At 40.0% G+C, this 16749-nt stretch overlaps 1 protein-coding gene across 2 annotated transcripts in view; it reads right to left on the minus strand.

Moving 5' to 3' along the window:
- Positions 1 to 16749, minus strand: part of LOC125462786 (plexin-A2-like) — a 440661-nt gene that overhangs the window by 223603 nt on the left and 200309 nt on the right. For both annotated transcript variants that reach the window (XM_048553162.2, XM_048553161.2), the window contains one exon: positions 11871 to 12005. In XM_048553162.2, coding sequence (XP_048409119.1) covers positions 11871 to 12005 — 135 coding nt within the window. The remainder of the gene's footprint in view (positions 1 to 11870; positions 12006 to 16749) is intronic.

Consider the following 16749-nt stretch of genomic DNA (forward strand, 5'->3'; position numbering starts at 1 on the left):
TTCAATTGACCGTGCAGTACCGGAACAATAAACTTCTTGGAGCAAACTGAGTTGTCATACGATACCAACTTTTGCTGATATCTGGGGCAAGGTCAACATAAGTTTCAAAGTGGAAAGGCATGCCACTTGTTAATTGAACTATTGTAATATAAACAATACGCTCATTCCCATAATATGAAGTGTAATTAATACAGTCCAGACAGCAGACAAGCAGCACATCAATAGAATAATCTAATTTGATCATCAAATGTTTTTCTACTATGTGTTATTGGTTGTCAAGGTTCCTAACAAAGTGGAACTTAAAAAAAAATCAAAACTTTTTCTGAAAAGTGCATAAAATCACTGGATGCAAATTCCATCTGTGTACACACAGGATGGAGGGTGCCACTGACAAGGCCAGCAATTACTGTCCATCCCTAATTGCCCAGAGGGCAGTTAAGAGTCAACTGCATTATTGTCACGTGTAGGCCAAACAAGTTGAGTCTGGAGTCACATATTGGCCATAGTTTCCTTTCCTGAAGGACATTAGTAAAACAGATGGGTATTTCCAACAATCAAGAATGGTTTCATGGTCATTAGACTCTTAATTCCAGATTTTTATTGAATTTAAATTCTACTATCTGCCATGGTGCAATGTGAATACAGATTCCCAGAACATTAACTGGGCCTTTCGAGTAACAGTCCAGCGAAAAGACTACTGCCCATCACCTCCCTTACAATTTTCAAGAATACATTACTCTCTAGAACATTTTCCAAAGAAAAATACAGTAGAAACCGAGTATCTGAAATGAAAACAAAAAATACAGGTCAGGCAGCGGTGCCGGAAACAAACAGACAGATTCTGTTTCTTCTGCAGGGTAATTCTAGTAACTTTAAAAAAAAATTGCATTGCGAAAGTGCCATACAGGCTAAAACAAAAGGAAAGAGGATTGAAAAAAAAATAATAAAAGCAAAATATTTTAGATATGAACAAAAGGGGTATTGCGGAATCTCAACAGATCCAGCGTTATCCAAAGTAACAGAAACAGAGTTAATGTTTTAGGCCCAATGGCATCTCTTTGGAATGAAAGAACAATGTTGAGTATAATAATATTTTTCAAGTCTTCAGGGCAATTAAATTTAATCTAATTCATTACTTTGAAAATGATATAAACCAACACAATAGCCCTTTTGCACATAGCAATATCTTGAAAACAGTAACAACAAAAATGATGTTAGTCTGCTTTTCATACAACGGCTAAAGTATAACTGGTGCCGGACATGCTATTTTGCTCCTATAAAAGCAAAATACTGTGTATGCTGGAAATATGAAACAAACACAAAAAGTGCTGGGGAAACTTAAACAGATGTGTTTGGGCCCAGTGCAAAAGATACCATATGTTCTCCTTGATTATGAAAACTGCCAGCTTTCGAACATCATTCAATTCTGAAGAAATCATATTAAACAAAATATTAACTGTTTCTCTTTCCATAGATGCTGCCAGACCTGCTGTGTATCTTCAGCATTCTCTGTCTTACTTTTTATCTTGCTATTCTTCATATATCACCTTTGCATTTTTTAAAATTCATTTGAAGAAGCATGCTGAGCCTGAGTTTAACATTTCAATCAAAGATACCATCTTTGAGAATTGCAATGCCTAAAGTGGAGCATGAACCACTCTGTCTCTGAAATTGGAGTTGTTACAAAGCATAGATAACATTTTCAGCTCGTAATATCATCTTGGGGTCAAACCAGAAGAAAAAAAATCAACTTCAAAACTACTTTTTGTCCTGAATTACCCTTTATTTTTCCCCTCTTCAGCAACAGGTTATTACATCCAACTGCTGATTGCATAATTTAAATGGCAGAGAATGCAATCAATAACAGAAGTAACCAAACAGAACTCAAATTCACGTTTTCATCACTTTTATGCAAGTTCGTTCAAAATTACATTAAAAACAAAATGGCCACTGGATTTTTTTTAGAGCTCTGTTCTGTTCTTTTAACACAATTATATTTGATCAAGTGTTTTACCTATCTTAAATTACTGTGATTTTTTAAAAAATTGTAAATGCAGTCATAGAAGTCTATAGCAGAGAAAACATTCCTTCAGTCCATTGAGTTTGCACTGGTCTTCTTGTGAATGGCATTCTTGCACAGCCATCTATCACAGAATTTAGGTTATGATGGAGTCTTTTTTATTAAATTCCCTCAGGGAATGAGGGTATTGCTGATTAGACCAGCAGATACCGGCTATCCAAAATTGCCACGGAGAAAGTGACGGCAAGTTGACTTCTTGAATTGCTGCATTCCTTGGGACACAGGACCACTCATCGTACTGTTAGGAGGGGAATTTCATGATTTTCACCCAGTGGCAGTGGCAACAATACTTTCCAAGACAGAATGGTGTGAGGACAAGTTGCAGATGATGGCATTCCCACACATCTGCTGCTCTTGCCCTCCTAGGTGGTAGAGACCATCGGTTTGGAATGTGCTGGCAAGGAAGGCTTTGTGAGTTTTTACAGTGCAAACTGTGGACAGTACGCACTGTTGTCACTCTAATCATGTTGAAGGCGGTGAAGGCAATCGTGAATATTAGCTGCTACTTATTAACCAAAGCCTGAGTATTGCCCAGATCTTGCTGCATATGGAACAAACTACTTTAGTGTCAGACGTGTTGCAAATGGTGCTAAATATTGTTCGCTGATAATTGCACATCGCCTGTCTGACCTTACGATAGAGGGAAGATCAATGAAAAAGCAACAGAGGATGGCTTTTGCCAGGAAACAACCCTGAGAAACCCTTGCAATCATACCCTGGGGCTGAGGCAATTGACCTCCAACAACCAAAATTATCTTCCTTTGTCCTAATCATGACTCCAACCAACAGAATGATAATGGGATAAAGTAGGGAAGGGAGAGTCAGGTTTTTTTTCCCTATTATTTCAGTTGTGTTATTAGCAAGCTTACTGCATTTCATCTGTCTTTGTCCATTCTTGTAAATAGAAAATGTGTGATTTTATTTCAAGGTCTAAAAAAGGCTCAATTTTCATGGCTTTGCACAATTAAAGAAAAAATATAATTCATTTTTCAGTGTGAGTTCAAATTATTGATACATATTATTTGCACACACATTTCGTTTTGCATTAATGCAAAGTTGACTTCTTTTACAGTACTATTATTGATAAATCAGTTTAATTTTGTTTAACTTGATTGCATGAAATGGAAAGATATATTGTTGCACATTATTTAGTGGTGAGACATACATCCATGCAGACGAGGTAGAAAATTTGAATTTTCTACAGTATGACCAAACACGGAAGCACCTTAGTGGAAATTCTGCACGCTGGCCATTCCCATATGAACTAGCAATTTATCATCAACAAACACAATGACTGAGAACAGCAGAGAAAAACCATTAGGGTTCAGATATCCCGATTTACCAAGTTTAACATCATGTTCGGATTCAGTGAAATCCAAAAAGTACAACTGTTCGTCATCATAGGATGATTCACTTGTTTTACCATGACTATTTCTTGTGTTCAATGGGCTGCTATTGTAATCTCACACAGCTGCAAAGGAACTTGAAAATACTACTCCAGTACCAGGCAGTTTCCAAAAACTGATGCGTCGGTTTGCTGGCAGACAGCTGGCACACGTAAAAGACACTGTCAAGACACACATGTCCATCCACGCCCAACCCCAAGGAGTCTGGCTCCAGGAAAATGAACAAATTTGAAATTTGTATTAAACATGCTTCAATAAAGTTCAGACAAGGGTCAAAAGTTTCTTGGAATAAGTACGGATTTCAAAAACAATACCATCCAACTAGGACTGCTGTTTGTCACATTTTCACGGTGGCTGGCATTACTCACATCTGCAAAAATCGTAGTAGTAATCCTGGGACTTTGCAGAGAGTTTATTAAAGAACAAACTTCAAATTCCACATCACCTCCAGTTTATAATGGACAGACCTTTTAAATAGTACTCAAAATAGAACTCAATAATCTTACACTTTAGCTTCAATTTTAAAAATTGAGTCATAAAAATGGATTCACATCTTCCAGACACAGTCAATAGCAGAAAATTACATTTGGATGAAGAGGTTAATTTACACGAGATTGATGATTAAGAATAGAGTTCCAATTAAAATCTAGAATTTTTAAAGAAATTAAATCTTCAAAGAAAAACCATGGGAAAAAAATTGTTCTATTTCTCCCCATTGACGGTGTTTCAGAGTTAAAAGCCGAAAAATGGCTGGGTGTCTCCATAATACCGACACTAACACAGTCTATACTGAGAGTTCAGCACACTTGCTGTGTATTGATGTCATTAAAGAAATTTAACTAAATGCTCATATGACTCTCCAAAGAGAGTCAGGAAGCCTTGATAAAATACTACGATAAATTGATTATAATATTGTGAAACCAACGTATGACTCATAAACATAAATGCAAATAAGCAGCTACAAATTTGAAGAGTATTTGTGCACCATAAAACAAATTAACTAGCTGCGTTCTGCCCTGGTGCATCAGTGTTTGTTAATACAGTCAGATACAAGTAGGTACGCGTGTAATTTCTTACACAACAAATGCCTAAGTTGTTTATGCTACTTCAAGAAGGATCTTAAAAATTAGCTATGCTTTCTCTGACTCTGTATCAGGGAGCACACAAGACATGTTTAAAACCTTCCAATATTAAATATACACCCAGAAAAAAATACATCTGACTGAATATGGAACAGCAGCTATGGAATGGCAGGTTGATGTTTCACATTCAGCAACTGCACAGATCACTACTGTTGCTTTCACCCGACAAAGCAGCAGCACTCCGAAAGCTTGTAATTTCAAATAAACCTGTTGGACTACAATCTGGTGTCATGTGACTTCCAATTGAAGAAATTGGCATGCAGACGAGCAACTGGAGAAGTCATGCTAGTCTCAATGTTAACTATATTTCGCTCCATAGGTGTTGCCAGACCTGCTGAGTTTCTCCAGTATTCTATTTGTAACAAGTGATTAGCCAATTATCAGCTACCTCAAGGTCTATCTCAATTCCTTCACAAGGTTCTTCACAATGTGCTGCTATTGGAGAGAGCTAGCCAATACATCTGCATTGCCAAGGGCAACGCTTCAGAGGGCAGTACTTGAGAATTGCTGGAGATAAACCTCTTGTGCTCTCCTCTACAGATATCACTGGTTAGAAACCTGTTACAGCTCTGAGCCAGCACATCAGGTGTTGTAGCTTGGTAGCAAAATTAGCAAGGTAAGCAACAGATCTAGGACAGAAGTTGTTTGAGAAGTGGTACCAATAAAAATGTACATTAACTAGCAGACTCTACTGGTGGTCTTCTAATTTTGTCTGCAGTATATCATCAGTTTCACTATAGTAAAAGGCCAAGTAATGCAAAATAAAAAGCTGACAGCTTTCACAAACTATTTTGGTAACGAATTATTTCTTCTCACTAGTATGCCATGCGCTACAACAGTCTCACATCCTTTGACTGAGAAAACGTGAACAATGTGGGTGAAATCCTCAAAGCCATAAGCTTGCCATGGCATTAATGACAATTGCAGAGAGGTACACGGTTCAGATTGGGGTGCAGCAGTAATTCTGGTGCAGGTTGTGTGACTTACTCATACTTGAAGTCAGAATCTAGTGTGCAGGCTACTTGTTGCATGGAATTCACTCACATTAGAACAGTACATTCAGCCTGGGAGGATCTGCTACTAAGGTCATATGGTTCCAATTCACTTCACAAGTAAATCAAGGAAAGAACAATTTATTTAAGTTTACAAACAGATTCTTTCTAATCAAAACTTGTGGCAAAACAGCATTAAGGGTTTACTTCAACAAGACTGAGTATCAGGGCAGTATGGTGGCTCAGTGGTTAGCACTGCTGCCTCACAGTGGCAGGAACTCAGGTTCAATTCCATTCTGGGGAGCATGGACTGGACAAGGGAGTTTCGGAGAGCACGGTCCCCCTACAGAAGGCAGTTTGGGATGGGGGAGTGGGATAGATCTCTGATTGTGGGGTCAGTTTGCAGGTGGCAGAAGTGGCAGAGCATGATATATTGAATCCAGAGGTTAGTGGGGTGATATATGAGGACACAGAGGATTCTGTCTTTGTTTTTGTTGTGAGGATGTGAGGGCAGAGGTACCAGAAACACAAGAGATGCATTTTCGACAACTGAAGGGGTGGAGTGGGGGGGGTTGCTGAGTTACAGTCCTTGAAATAAGAGGACATCTGAAGTGGCTGATCATAACGATCAAGTGGTTTGAAAGACATTGTGTTTAGGACTTCTCATCAAAGTGGAAGGCTGTACTTGTAAAATTCTAAACCTGTACAAAACTTCTCAACAGACCCAATCATCCTTGCAAAGACCAGAACAGATTTATAGTACATCAATGCTATCAATTTTATATCAACTAAGGCTCTTTATGGTGATGGATTTCACAATTGTATATCAAAATGCATTTACTGTGATCCTGCTGGCAATTGCAGCACCCTTTAAAATTATTAACAGCTTGGTTCAAATTTACTGGAAATGGAAGAGAAATCGAGTGAGAATGCCTATTATAGCCTGATCACGAGGGAAAGCTTTTTTTTGGAAGGACAGACAATAAAGCATAACAATGTGATTTTCTTAAACAAAATAACTGGCACAATGAGATAATACTGGAAACATCTGAGGGCAGACCAAACAGTAAGTCACTTTTTTTCTATTCAGAGCGTGATGGATCGGTATATATTTCAACATTCTTCTATTCTTATTCCAAGAATTTGAGTTTTTTTTAAAACTCTATAAAGCATCTGGCAAACCTAGATTAGGAACTTAAAGAGAAAGTGTATTGTATGGCAATGTCATAATTCAAATTCCTGTTAAGGGAGATATCTGTATTATTAATGGGCTCTCAGATTTCTTTCTTCTTAGAAAAAAATAAGTGAAAGCTATAGTGCAGAGTATCACCAAAACTGAAATGGGTGGGATGTGAGGAGGGAAATAGCACACAGTGCCACTGGGTAATGCAAAGTTTGAATTTAAAACACTGCTGTCAAGAACAAAAGGCAAGACCACCATGTGATTAGTAAACTGCAGATGAATATAATTCATTCAGCCCCCTCTATGTGTCATAATTCAAGTTAAAGCAAATGAAAATGAACCTTTGTTTTAAGCATGCTAATGATTAGTTTGCTACAAGTTATAATTTCTGGTCAACTCAGTCCAAATTGCTGATAACAAAGTGTGGAGCTGGATGAACACAGCAGGCCAAGCAGCATCTCAGGAGCACAAAAGCTGACGTTTCGGGCCTAGACCCTTCATTAGAGAGGGGGATGGGGAGAGGGAACTGGAATAAATAGGCAGAGAGGGGGAGGCGGACCGAAGATGGAGAGAAAACAAGATAGGTAGAGAGGAGAGTATAGGTGAGGAGGTAGGGAGGGGACAGGTCAGTCCAGGGAAGATGGACAGGTCAAGGAGGTGGGATGAGGTGGTAGGTAGGAATTGGAGGTGCAGCTTGAGGAGGGAAGGAGGGATGGGTGAGAGGAAGAACAAGTTAGGGAAGCAGAGACAGGCTGGGCTGGTTTTGGGTTGCAGTGGGGGCAGGCGAAGAACTGGGCTGGTTTTGGGATGCAGTGGGGGAAGGGGAGATTTTGAAGCTCGTGAAGTCCACATTGATACCATTGGGCTGCAGGGTTCCCAAGCAGAATATGAGTTGCTTAGGAGCATTTGCTTGGCCTGCTGTGTTCATCCAGCCCCACACTTTGTTATCTTGGATTCCCAGCATCTGCAGTTCCCATTATCTCAGTCCACATTGCTGACTCCTTACTCAGAGACCCTTTCAGCCTCCTTACAAATCCCTTTTAAGATGTATTTGGATGGGACCGCTCCTGATTCTTTTAAATTTCAGGGAATACAGTCACAGTCTGTTCAATTTTTCCTCATAGGAAAATCCTCTTATCCGTTCGGTGAACCGTATTTCTTCCAAGGCAAACTTTTTTTTTAAACCTTGGGGAAGGAGACTTAAACTTACTTCAATACCACTGCCTAGTCAGGCTTCACTTGCAGGAGGTTAAGTTGTTAATCAGGAGTTAAGTAAAAACAGCCAAAAGATACTCTGCTGTACCTTGTTTTTTACCTTAAACATCACAGCATTTACTGCAGCAGCATATTAAATGAAATACAAGTTGTGTATGAAGCATGTAATATACAAGTACAGAAATATTGCAGATATGGATATGCTTTGAGAGAAAATTTCTGAACTGAGCATTTCTAATTACAAAGAAAAATGATTAGACTACCAAAGAAATAATTTTTCACTGCACATCAACATATTTATTCAGGTCATTTTATCTTCATTTCCCTTTGCATTCTGTTCTGTTGTCATGCTCAAGTATTAAAACAAAAGCACATCTTGTCACAGATTTTGTGAACAAAATAGAAAAACAAATTAAAGTGCAGGCTTAATGAGCTGAATGGCTAGTTTCTATGGAAGTTGTATAATGCTATTCTTATACGAACAAGCCTTTGTGCAGTTTTCATGATTGTTCATCATTTCACAATATTTCATCAATACCATAACAGGGCTGCAGCAAGGAAATACTTAACAGTGATCCATTCAAGAGTTTCAATGTTTATTTGAAACTGAATGAATTTTACCCACTGCAATCAGACTATACAGGTAGTGACACCAGAAATGGATACCCAATTTATACTGAATGCTCATCTACTGTGGTGTGCAATGTAGAACAAATACTGCACAATATGGCAGATATTGCACTGTGGATAAATAGAATCATTTTGGAAGAAATAATACCTGTTTGATAAGGTGAAATCTACTAAGAGCAGACTCCTTTAGATGAAGTCAACTTTAGAAATATGCTCAGGTCATCGACATTTTTCTAAGGATGCATACATCATTCTCGTTCAATAGTAGTACAATAATAGCACAAGTCAAAGTTGGTTAAAAATGTAAATATGAGTCAGTGTCATCCTACTTCAAGTGCTTTGCTTCAACCCCGGAACTGTACTTACAGGGAACAGTTAGAGCATTAAGCATGATAGGGTTGGAGTGATGCAAGGCAACAGGAGACTGGTTTGCAGGATATAAGCAGATCAGTCCATTTCATTGGCATCAGCGATTATAGAGCTGACACGTTACATGGGAATCTCCATGCTCTATATCATTCCATTGAATCCGTTTTTTTTTCTGAGAAGCAAGAGTACAATGCTGGAGCCCGGAATTTCGTATACTATTAGAACCAAAAGAACATAACTGATTAAATGATAACTATGTACTATTTTGCTTAGTCTTGTACTGAAGCTTGCTTCAGTGGGTACATGAGACATGCACAATTTTACTCCCTAGTCTCACTTGTCAAAGGCTTTAAATATGAGCACAAAGATGTGTGAAACCAGACTGCAAAGACCTGAGGGAGGAAATCTTGACAAGATAGTTGCCTTCCTAGAAATGCCAGAGACCAATCACTACCATTAAGAACACTGTACTGCACTAAGTGCACTCCTGAGTGTAAAGAGACCAGTGCAAACATGATGGGGAGAAATGTTTCGGCCGGCAATGGGCTGGAATTTCAACTGTGCGACAGAAATGAACAGGTTGATGTTTTGTGTCTCAGTTCATGAAAATAAGTGGCATCACAGCATTATTCACACCTTTTTTTGGGGGGCTCGCTGAGCTGTGGGGGCATTAGAATGCAGATTAGAAATTACTGACCCCATTTAAAGGTAGCTCGTACTGCTTAAAGCAGAGGCAGATTTTGATTCTAGGGAATTCTGTCGCGCACATTAAGCACAACTAGTTATTCCTCAGATTTGCATATTAGAGGTCCCTATGTAGGTGGTCAATAGGAGGGAAGTTTTGTTTTTCCAGAGGGCTACATAGGTTCCAAACATGTGCACTGGCATATCTGTCCAAATATGACATGACAAGTTAGTTACTGAAATGTTATATCAAGGACAAAGTTTGCAAAGTATCGGGGGCAAATTCATCAGTGGTTAGAGCCATACCTGACACAAATGACAATTGTAGTAGTTGTTGGAGGGCAGTCATCTCAGCTCTGGGACATCTCTGCAGCGGTTCCTCAGCGTAGTGTCCTAGGCCCAACCATCTTCAGCTGCTTCATCAATGATCTTCCCTTCATCATACGGTCAGTAATGGCGATGCTCGCCGATGATTACACAATGCTTGAATACCTTTCGCAACTCCTCAGATACTGAAACAGTCCATGTTCAAATGCAACAAGATCTGGACAATACTCAGGCTCGGGCTGAAAAGTGGCAAGTAACATTTGCGCCACGGAAATGCCAAACTATAACTATTACCAATAAGAGGCAATCCACCCACTGTCCATTGACATTCAATGGTGTTACCATCACTGAATCCCTACCACCAACATCCTAGGGGTTATCATTGTCCAGAAACTCGACTGGACTCACCACACAAACACAGTGGCTACAAAAGCAGGTCAGAAGCTAGGAATACTGGTGTGAGTATCATCTCATAACTGCCCACAGCCTATCATCTACAAGGTTCAAATCAGGAGTGTGATGGTATACTCCCCACTTGCCTGATGGGTGCAGCCCCAACAACACTCGGCGCTTGACAAAGTATGCCACTTGATTGGCACTATACCCACAAACATCCATTCCCTCTGTCACTGATGCTCAGTAGCAGCAGCATGTACCATCTACCAAGATGCACTACAGAAACTCACCGAAGATGCTCAGACAGCACCTTCTAAAGCCACGACCACTTCCATCTAGAAGGACAAGGGACAACAGATATAATGGGAGCACCACCACCTCCAAGTTCCCCTCCAAGTCACTCACCATCGTGACTTGGAAATACATCACAGCTCCTTCATTATCACTGGGTCAAAATCCTGGATTTCCCACCCTCATGGCAATGTGGGTCAACCCTCAGCAAGTGGGGCTATAGGGGGTTCAAGAAAGCAGCTCGCTACCACTTTCTAAAGGGCAACTAGGGAGAGGAAATAACTGCCAGTCAGCCAGTGATGTCCACATCCCACTAATGTCTTTTTTTAAAACAATCAAAGAATAACGTTAAATAACCCAAGGAGAACTTGAGGTAGGACTCCTGTTGTGCTCTTGTTGAGTCACTACCCATAACGCTTTGTCACAATAATGAGATGACTACACCTACTGCTGTCCTTGTAATTACTGCCCTCACCTTCCTGAGTCTTTGAAATCATACATACCATTTCCACACTCTTCTACATTTTAATGTTTAAAATATCTCATTAAGTTGCTACTGACACGTCATTCTTTCCTGCAGAAACATTGATAAAAATAAAGGTAGAGGTAGAGGTAAAGTCGGCATAGTGCCAGAGGATCAGAAAGCTCCTCTCTCATTATAGAGGTAGTGCCTGGCAGCAGGCAAGAATAAGACATTGAGCTTATTGTGAATGCCAATGGAGAAAGTGACACTCATGTAGGCAGGGATGTAACAAGTAGCAAGATTGGAGGGTGTATTCCACAGGCTTTTCCCTACATCTGTTTTATGTTCTGCTTTTTGCTACAGTCTCACCCTATCCAAGTACCAAGTTTAGATGCATTTCAGTAGCCACTTACATTTGTTTAGCCTTGCCACTGGCTTACCCTCATTGTGGCACCGATTCTTGTTTTTGGAAGAATGATCTACTCTCATTAATATCTAGATCTGTAAACCTTGTTCTACAGTCCATTCTCAATAGTTCCTTAATAAGTATCTCTAAAGTTAGGTCTCTCACCAGATGTACGATCAATAACTGTTGTTACCTTTGATGATGTGTAGAATTAGCAATCACAAGGATCACAGTGAACACACTCCCACATAATCCAAACAAGAAAACCAGTACATTAATTACTTACTTGTCGCTCTGACATGATGTAAAGGTACTGTTGATCTGTAGAGAAGCCCATATCCCTCAGAATCATTCTTCTGTCCAGCATGACATGAATAGTCTCATAGTGAGCACCATCATTGGGTGGACCATCAACACGAATCTGTTTAAGAAAAAGCAAGAAACTTTCATCAGAGATAACAAAGTGTGGAGCTGGATGAACACAGCAGGCCAAGCAGCGTCTTAGGAGCACAAAAGCTGACGTTTCGGGCCTAGACTCATCAGAAAAAAAAACTTTCATCAGCATGTGCACACACCTTTGTTACCAAGAGACATGATGTGGAGGTGCTGGTGTTGGGCTAACGTGGACAAGGTTTAAAATCACACGGCACCAGGTTACAGTCCGAGAGGTTTGTGTGTGTTAAACCTGTTAGACTATAACCTGGTGTCATGTGATTTTTGACCTTAACGAAGAGTTTCCTGAGATGGTTACAGCGGTTCTTATTAATACATTGTAACTCAAATTTTAATAAGGAATCTTATTGTTTCCATGATATTAAATTTCTATGATCTAATCTATGAAGAGGTTTATGTAAAGAAGTGCAGCTAGAATTTGGTAGGTCCCTCCTGTGAATGGGTTGGGAGATTGAGGGGTGGTATTTCGAACATTGTGTGAAATAGTGAGTTGCCGTCCTGCATTCTCTGATGTCACCCAACAATGGAGGTGAAGATGTGTAGCACAATGCCCCCCACCTTAAACCAAATAACTGGCCACATAAAAGCTGAAATGGCCTCATCCCAGTGTCAGTGAAAAGTGTGTTCTTATTCTGAGATTCTTGCAGTGGTGATGCTAGAATAAAAAGAGTTGCTAGCCTTCTGCATACTTGGCAGCTCTTGGAACTAGGACATCTTCCTTCCTGGGGGTGAAAAAGATTACTTCAAGCAACTAATTGTTTGAATTACATATAATTGTGGCTTTCAAAGAAGGAAGAGAGAAACTCGCCCTAAAACGTTTAGCTAGAGGGCATCCAATAATATACTGACTAATTTGGGAGAGACAAAGAGAAGAGTACAGACAAGTTGCTGTTATAAACTGAGCAAATGTGAGCATGACTGCAAAAAATAAAAAAGTCATTGTGCTAGACTCGACATGTCTGCTCAAGCCGTCGGGATATGTAACACCACCATATTCATCGGGCGCACTCACAAGATAGTGCAGAACATTCCCCAAGCACAATACAATGGTCTTGAGAGTCAGGATGGCGATCACAACATTGTCATCAAACGAGCAGACAAAGAAGGAGCCATTGTCACACAAAATAGAATGGACTACTGCAAAGAAGTGTACCGACAACTGAACAACCAGGGGCACTACAGACAACTAAAGAACATACCTGTCAACTCAACAGACTGATCAAGACCTTTGATGCAAACCTTCAGAGAATCCTATCCACTCTCTTTTCTCACTGGAGACTTCGAATGCCTTCCAAAGATACACAAAGCCAACACACCTGGACGTCCTATCCTATCAAGCAATAAGACCCCGTATGAGAACCTCTCTGGTCATGTCAAGGACATCTTGAAACCCATCGAACAAGTAATTCCCAGGTTCTGTTGTGACAGTCCAGATTTCTTAGAAATATAGCACCGACAGGCCACTCGAGACACGAACATTCCTAGTTACAACGGATGTATCAGCACTCTAAACCAGCACCGCCCACCACACTCCCCTCTCTGCAGCCCCTACCCCCGTCCCCCCACAACAATGACATCACTGCAACAGCCTCAGTACTCAACATCCAATTTCCTGCCACCATCCTACAACTCATCCGCTTCATCCTCTGCAGCCAGTTCTTCATTGAGGCACACGGAACTCCCATGGGGACCAAATCTGCACCCCAATACACCAACAGTTTCATGCACAAATTCAAACAAGATTTCTCTGCTGCTCACGACCTCTAACCAACGCTATATACCAGATACATTAATGACATTTTCTTCCTCTGGACTCATGGCAAGGAATCACTGAAACTTCTACACAAAGAAATAAACAATTTTCATCTCAGCAGACTTACCATGGACTATTCTTCAGAAACAGGCTCATTCTTGGACATATGCATCTCCATGAAGGACAGGCACCTCAGTACCTCACTCTGCTACAAACCCATGGATAACCTCGTGATGCTACACTTCTCTAGCTTCCACCCTAAAATGTTAAAGAAATCATCCCCTACAGACAGCCCCACATATACAGAGGATCAGGACAGACAAGGTGGAAGACGACAAACACCCAAAAATGTTGAAAGACGCCCACATAAAAATGGGATAAGATACTCAACTCATTGATCAGCAGTTCTGCTGCGCCACTGTAGTGACCTCCTTAGAAGTCAGACATAGGACATGGCAAATAGTGTACCCTTCATTGTCCAGTACTTCCCCAGACCAAAGACCACGTCATTGTCTTCACAAACTTTAACATTTCATTGATGACGATGAACCACTCGCCAAGATCATCCCTTCACCTCTACTTCCCACCTTCCAACAACTGCCAAGCCTTAAACAGACAATCATTCAGAACAAACTACCCAGCCTTCAGGGCAACAGTGATCAGAACACCACACAACCCTGCCACAGCAACCTCTGCAAGACATGTCACACCATTGACTTCTATCACACATGGAAACACCACCTCTACATACATGGCACATACTCAGACAACTTTGACCAAGTTACATATCTCATATGCTGTAGGCAAGGATGCCCTGAGGCATGGTATATTGACGAGACCAGATGAATGGACACCTCGCAAAAACCTCTAGACAGGAATGTTCCCTCCCAGTCAAGGAACGATTTATGGTCTCCTAGGTGGTCTTCAAGTTGCACAACAGCGCAGAAACGCCGAGCAGAAACTAATCGCCAAATTCTATACCCAAGATGACATCCTCAGCCATGTTCTTGGGTTCATGTCACGCTACATTTAACCCAATCATACTGTAAAATCTTTCTTAATGTCCTGTTTTAACATCATCACATTCATAACCTGTTTTGATCTTCTACCCTAATTAGTTTGACAGTTTTGGACTATTTGTTACTTTGGTTAGACCCTTGGCATGTGATTTTTTTATACCTATCATATTATTCCAGCCATTTGGTGTGTCTCCAGCACCATCTTATTTTTAATTATATCTCTGCCTCAATTAATTGGATTATAGCTCATCCGCTTCGCCTACTATTCAGCTTTATACACACACACGTACATAGTCTTACACTTCTAATCACCTGTAGAGACTTATTAATCAGCCTATGGGCACTCCACTCACCATTTGTATGATCTTTTGATCTCTCTGACTATAAATTCTGTGCCTTTATGTTTTTCTTAGCTTCACCTGACAAAGGGACAGTGCTTCAAATGCTTGTGATTTCAAATAAACCTGTTGGATTATAACCTGGTGTAGTGCAATTTCTGACATTGTCCACCCAGTCTAACACCAGCATCCTCACATCCAAAAAATTATGAGAGAGGAAGGTGCCCTGCAAATGCAAAGGTGGAATAGTAGTGGAAGGAAGAGGAGAGAAGAGGGGCTGCAGGGTAAGGGGGAAATCTGCGTGATGTGAAGAGACTGGGGCATGGACTGTGGGAGAAAGCAGGACCTCATTCTCACTACTAAATTGGCAACTAAGCTCCTAAATCCCTAATAGCTAGGCTTTTAACATGTGTTATATGCTTCTGAAGTCTCACAAGTGGAAACTGTTTCATTGTGCTCCAAATTAACTATAAATGACAGTGTGGCCTTTCTGTAGCACACAATATTCTTTATTTTGATTTTCGCAAACAATGCGTTAAATCAGAATTGTTGTCATCATATTAAAAACATAGTACAACTGAGAAAATATTAAACACATTAATTTCAGTGGTCCTGGAAGTACATTCAATCAACTTTACAACTATTTGCAGTTAAGCTGAGCAGAATTTTATTCCCCTCGCAATCCATGTTACAAAGGATGCAAAGTGTAACCAGGGATCGTTGTACATGAGAACCAAATCAGACATTATGTGAGGAGAATCTTTTTCAACAATAGTGCGGCAGGAGGCTAATTAGATGTGTCTTTAAATAAGAATTCACAGACAAAGAAACAGAATTGGCTGTAATGAATACAACAGACAAGATGAGTACCATGTTTACCAGTTTGATCTATAAAATCTCACTCTTATTTACTGAATAGTTTCGAGAAGACAAGCTCTGTCTACCCAAACTTGAGATTACACTGTGTATTCCTCAATTCTTTCAACGTATCAACTTTCTGCATGCTGAAAATGTTCTTTTGTGATTCTTAATAACAGGAGGGAACAGAAATTTACTAATTGTATACAAATAATGATTGCATCCAGGACAGTATAGAGCACTGAATTTACACAGAATATCACAAACCTGCAATACACTATGAGGATGTGCTAGTAACAATTATGCCCTAGCCATAAAGGGGTCATTATTGCAGAGCTAATTCAATAACCTCAATAAACCATGTGCAGCTTTTTGACCAGAAATATATCAAAAGTACCTTGATGTAAGTTAACATTTCTTTGCATGATATGCTCCATTGATTACGTATTTATGATTGCAGTTGTTGACTTGCACGCCACTCTGGCTTGTTTTTGTTCAAATGTTTTGCAACTGTGCTAGGTGACATCATCAGTGGAGCCTCCGACGAAGTGATGTTATTTTAATCCGCTTGGAATAACATCACTTCGTTGGAGGCTCCATTGATGATGTCACCTAGTATGGTGACAAAATGTCTGATAGAGAACAAGGCAGCTTGGCAAGAAAGTCAACAACCTCACCCACAAATTGAGCTACAGGTCTTTGCCAAAACTTTATATTAATGATTGCCTCCATAAAATCAAAAGA

This window comes from Stegostoma tigrinum, chromosome 21, assembly GCF_030684315.1.
Source record: "Stegostoma tigrinum isolate sSteTig4 chromosome 21, sSteTig4.hap1, whole genome shotgun sequence".
Classification (NCBI taxonomy): Eukaryota; Metazoa; Chordata; class Chondrichthyes; order Orectolobiformes; family Stegostomatidae; genus Stegostoma; species Stegostoma tigrinum.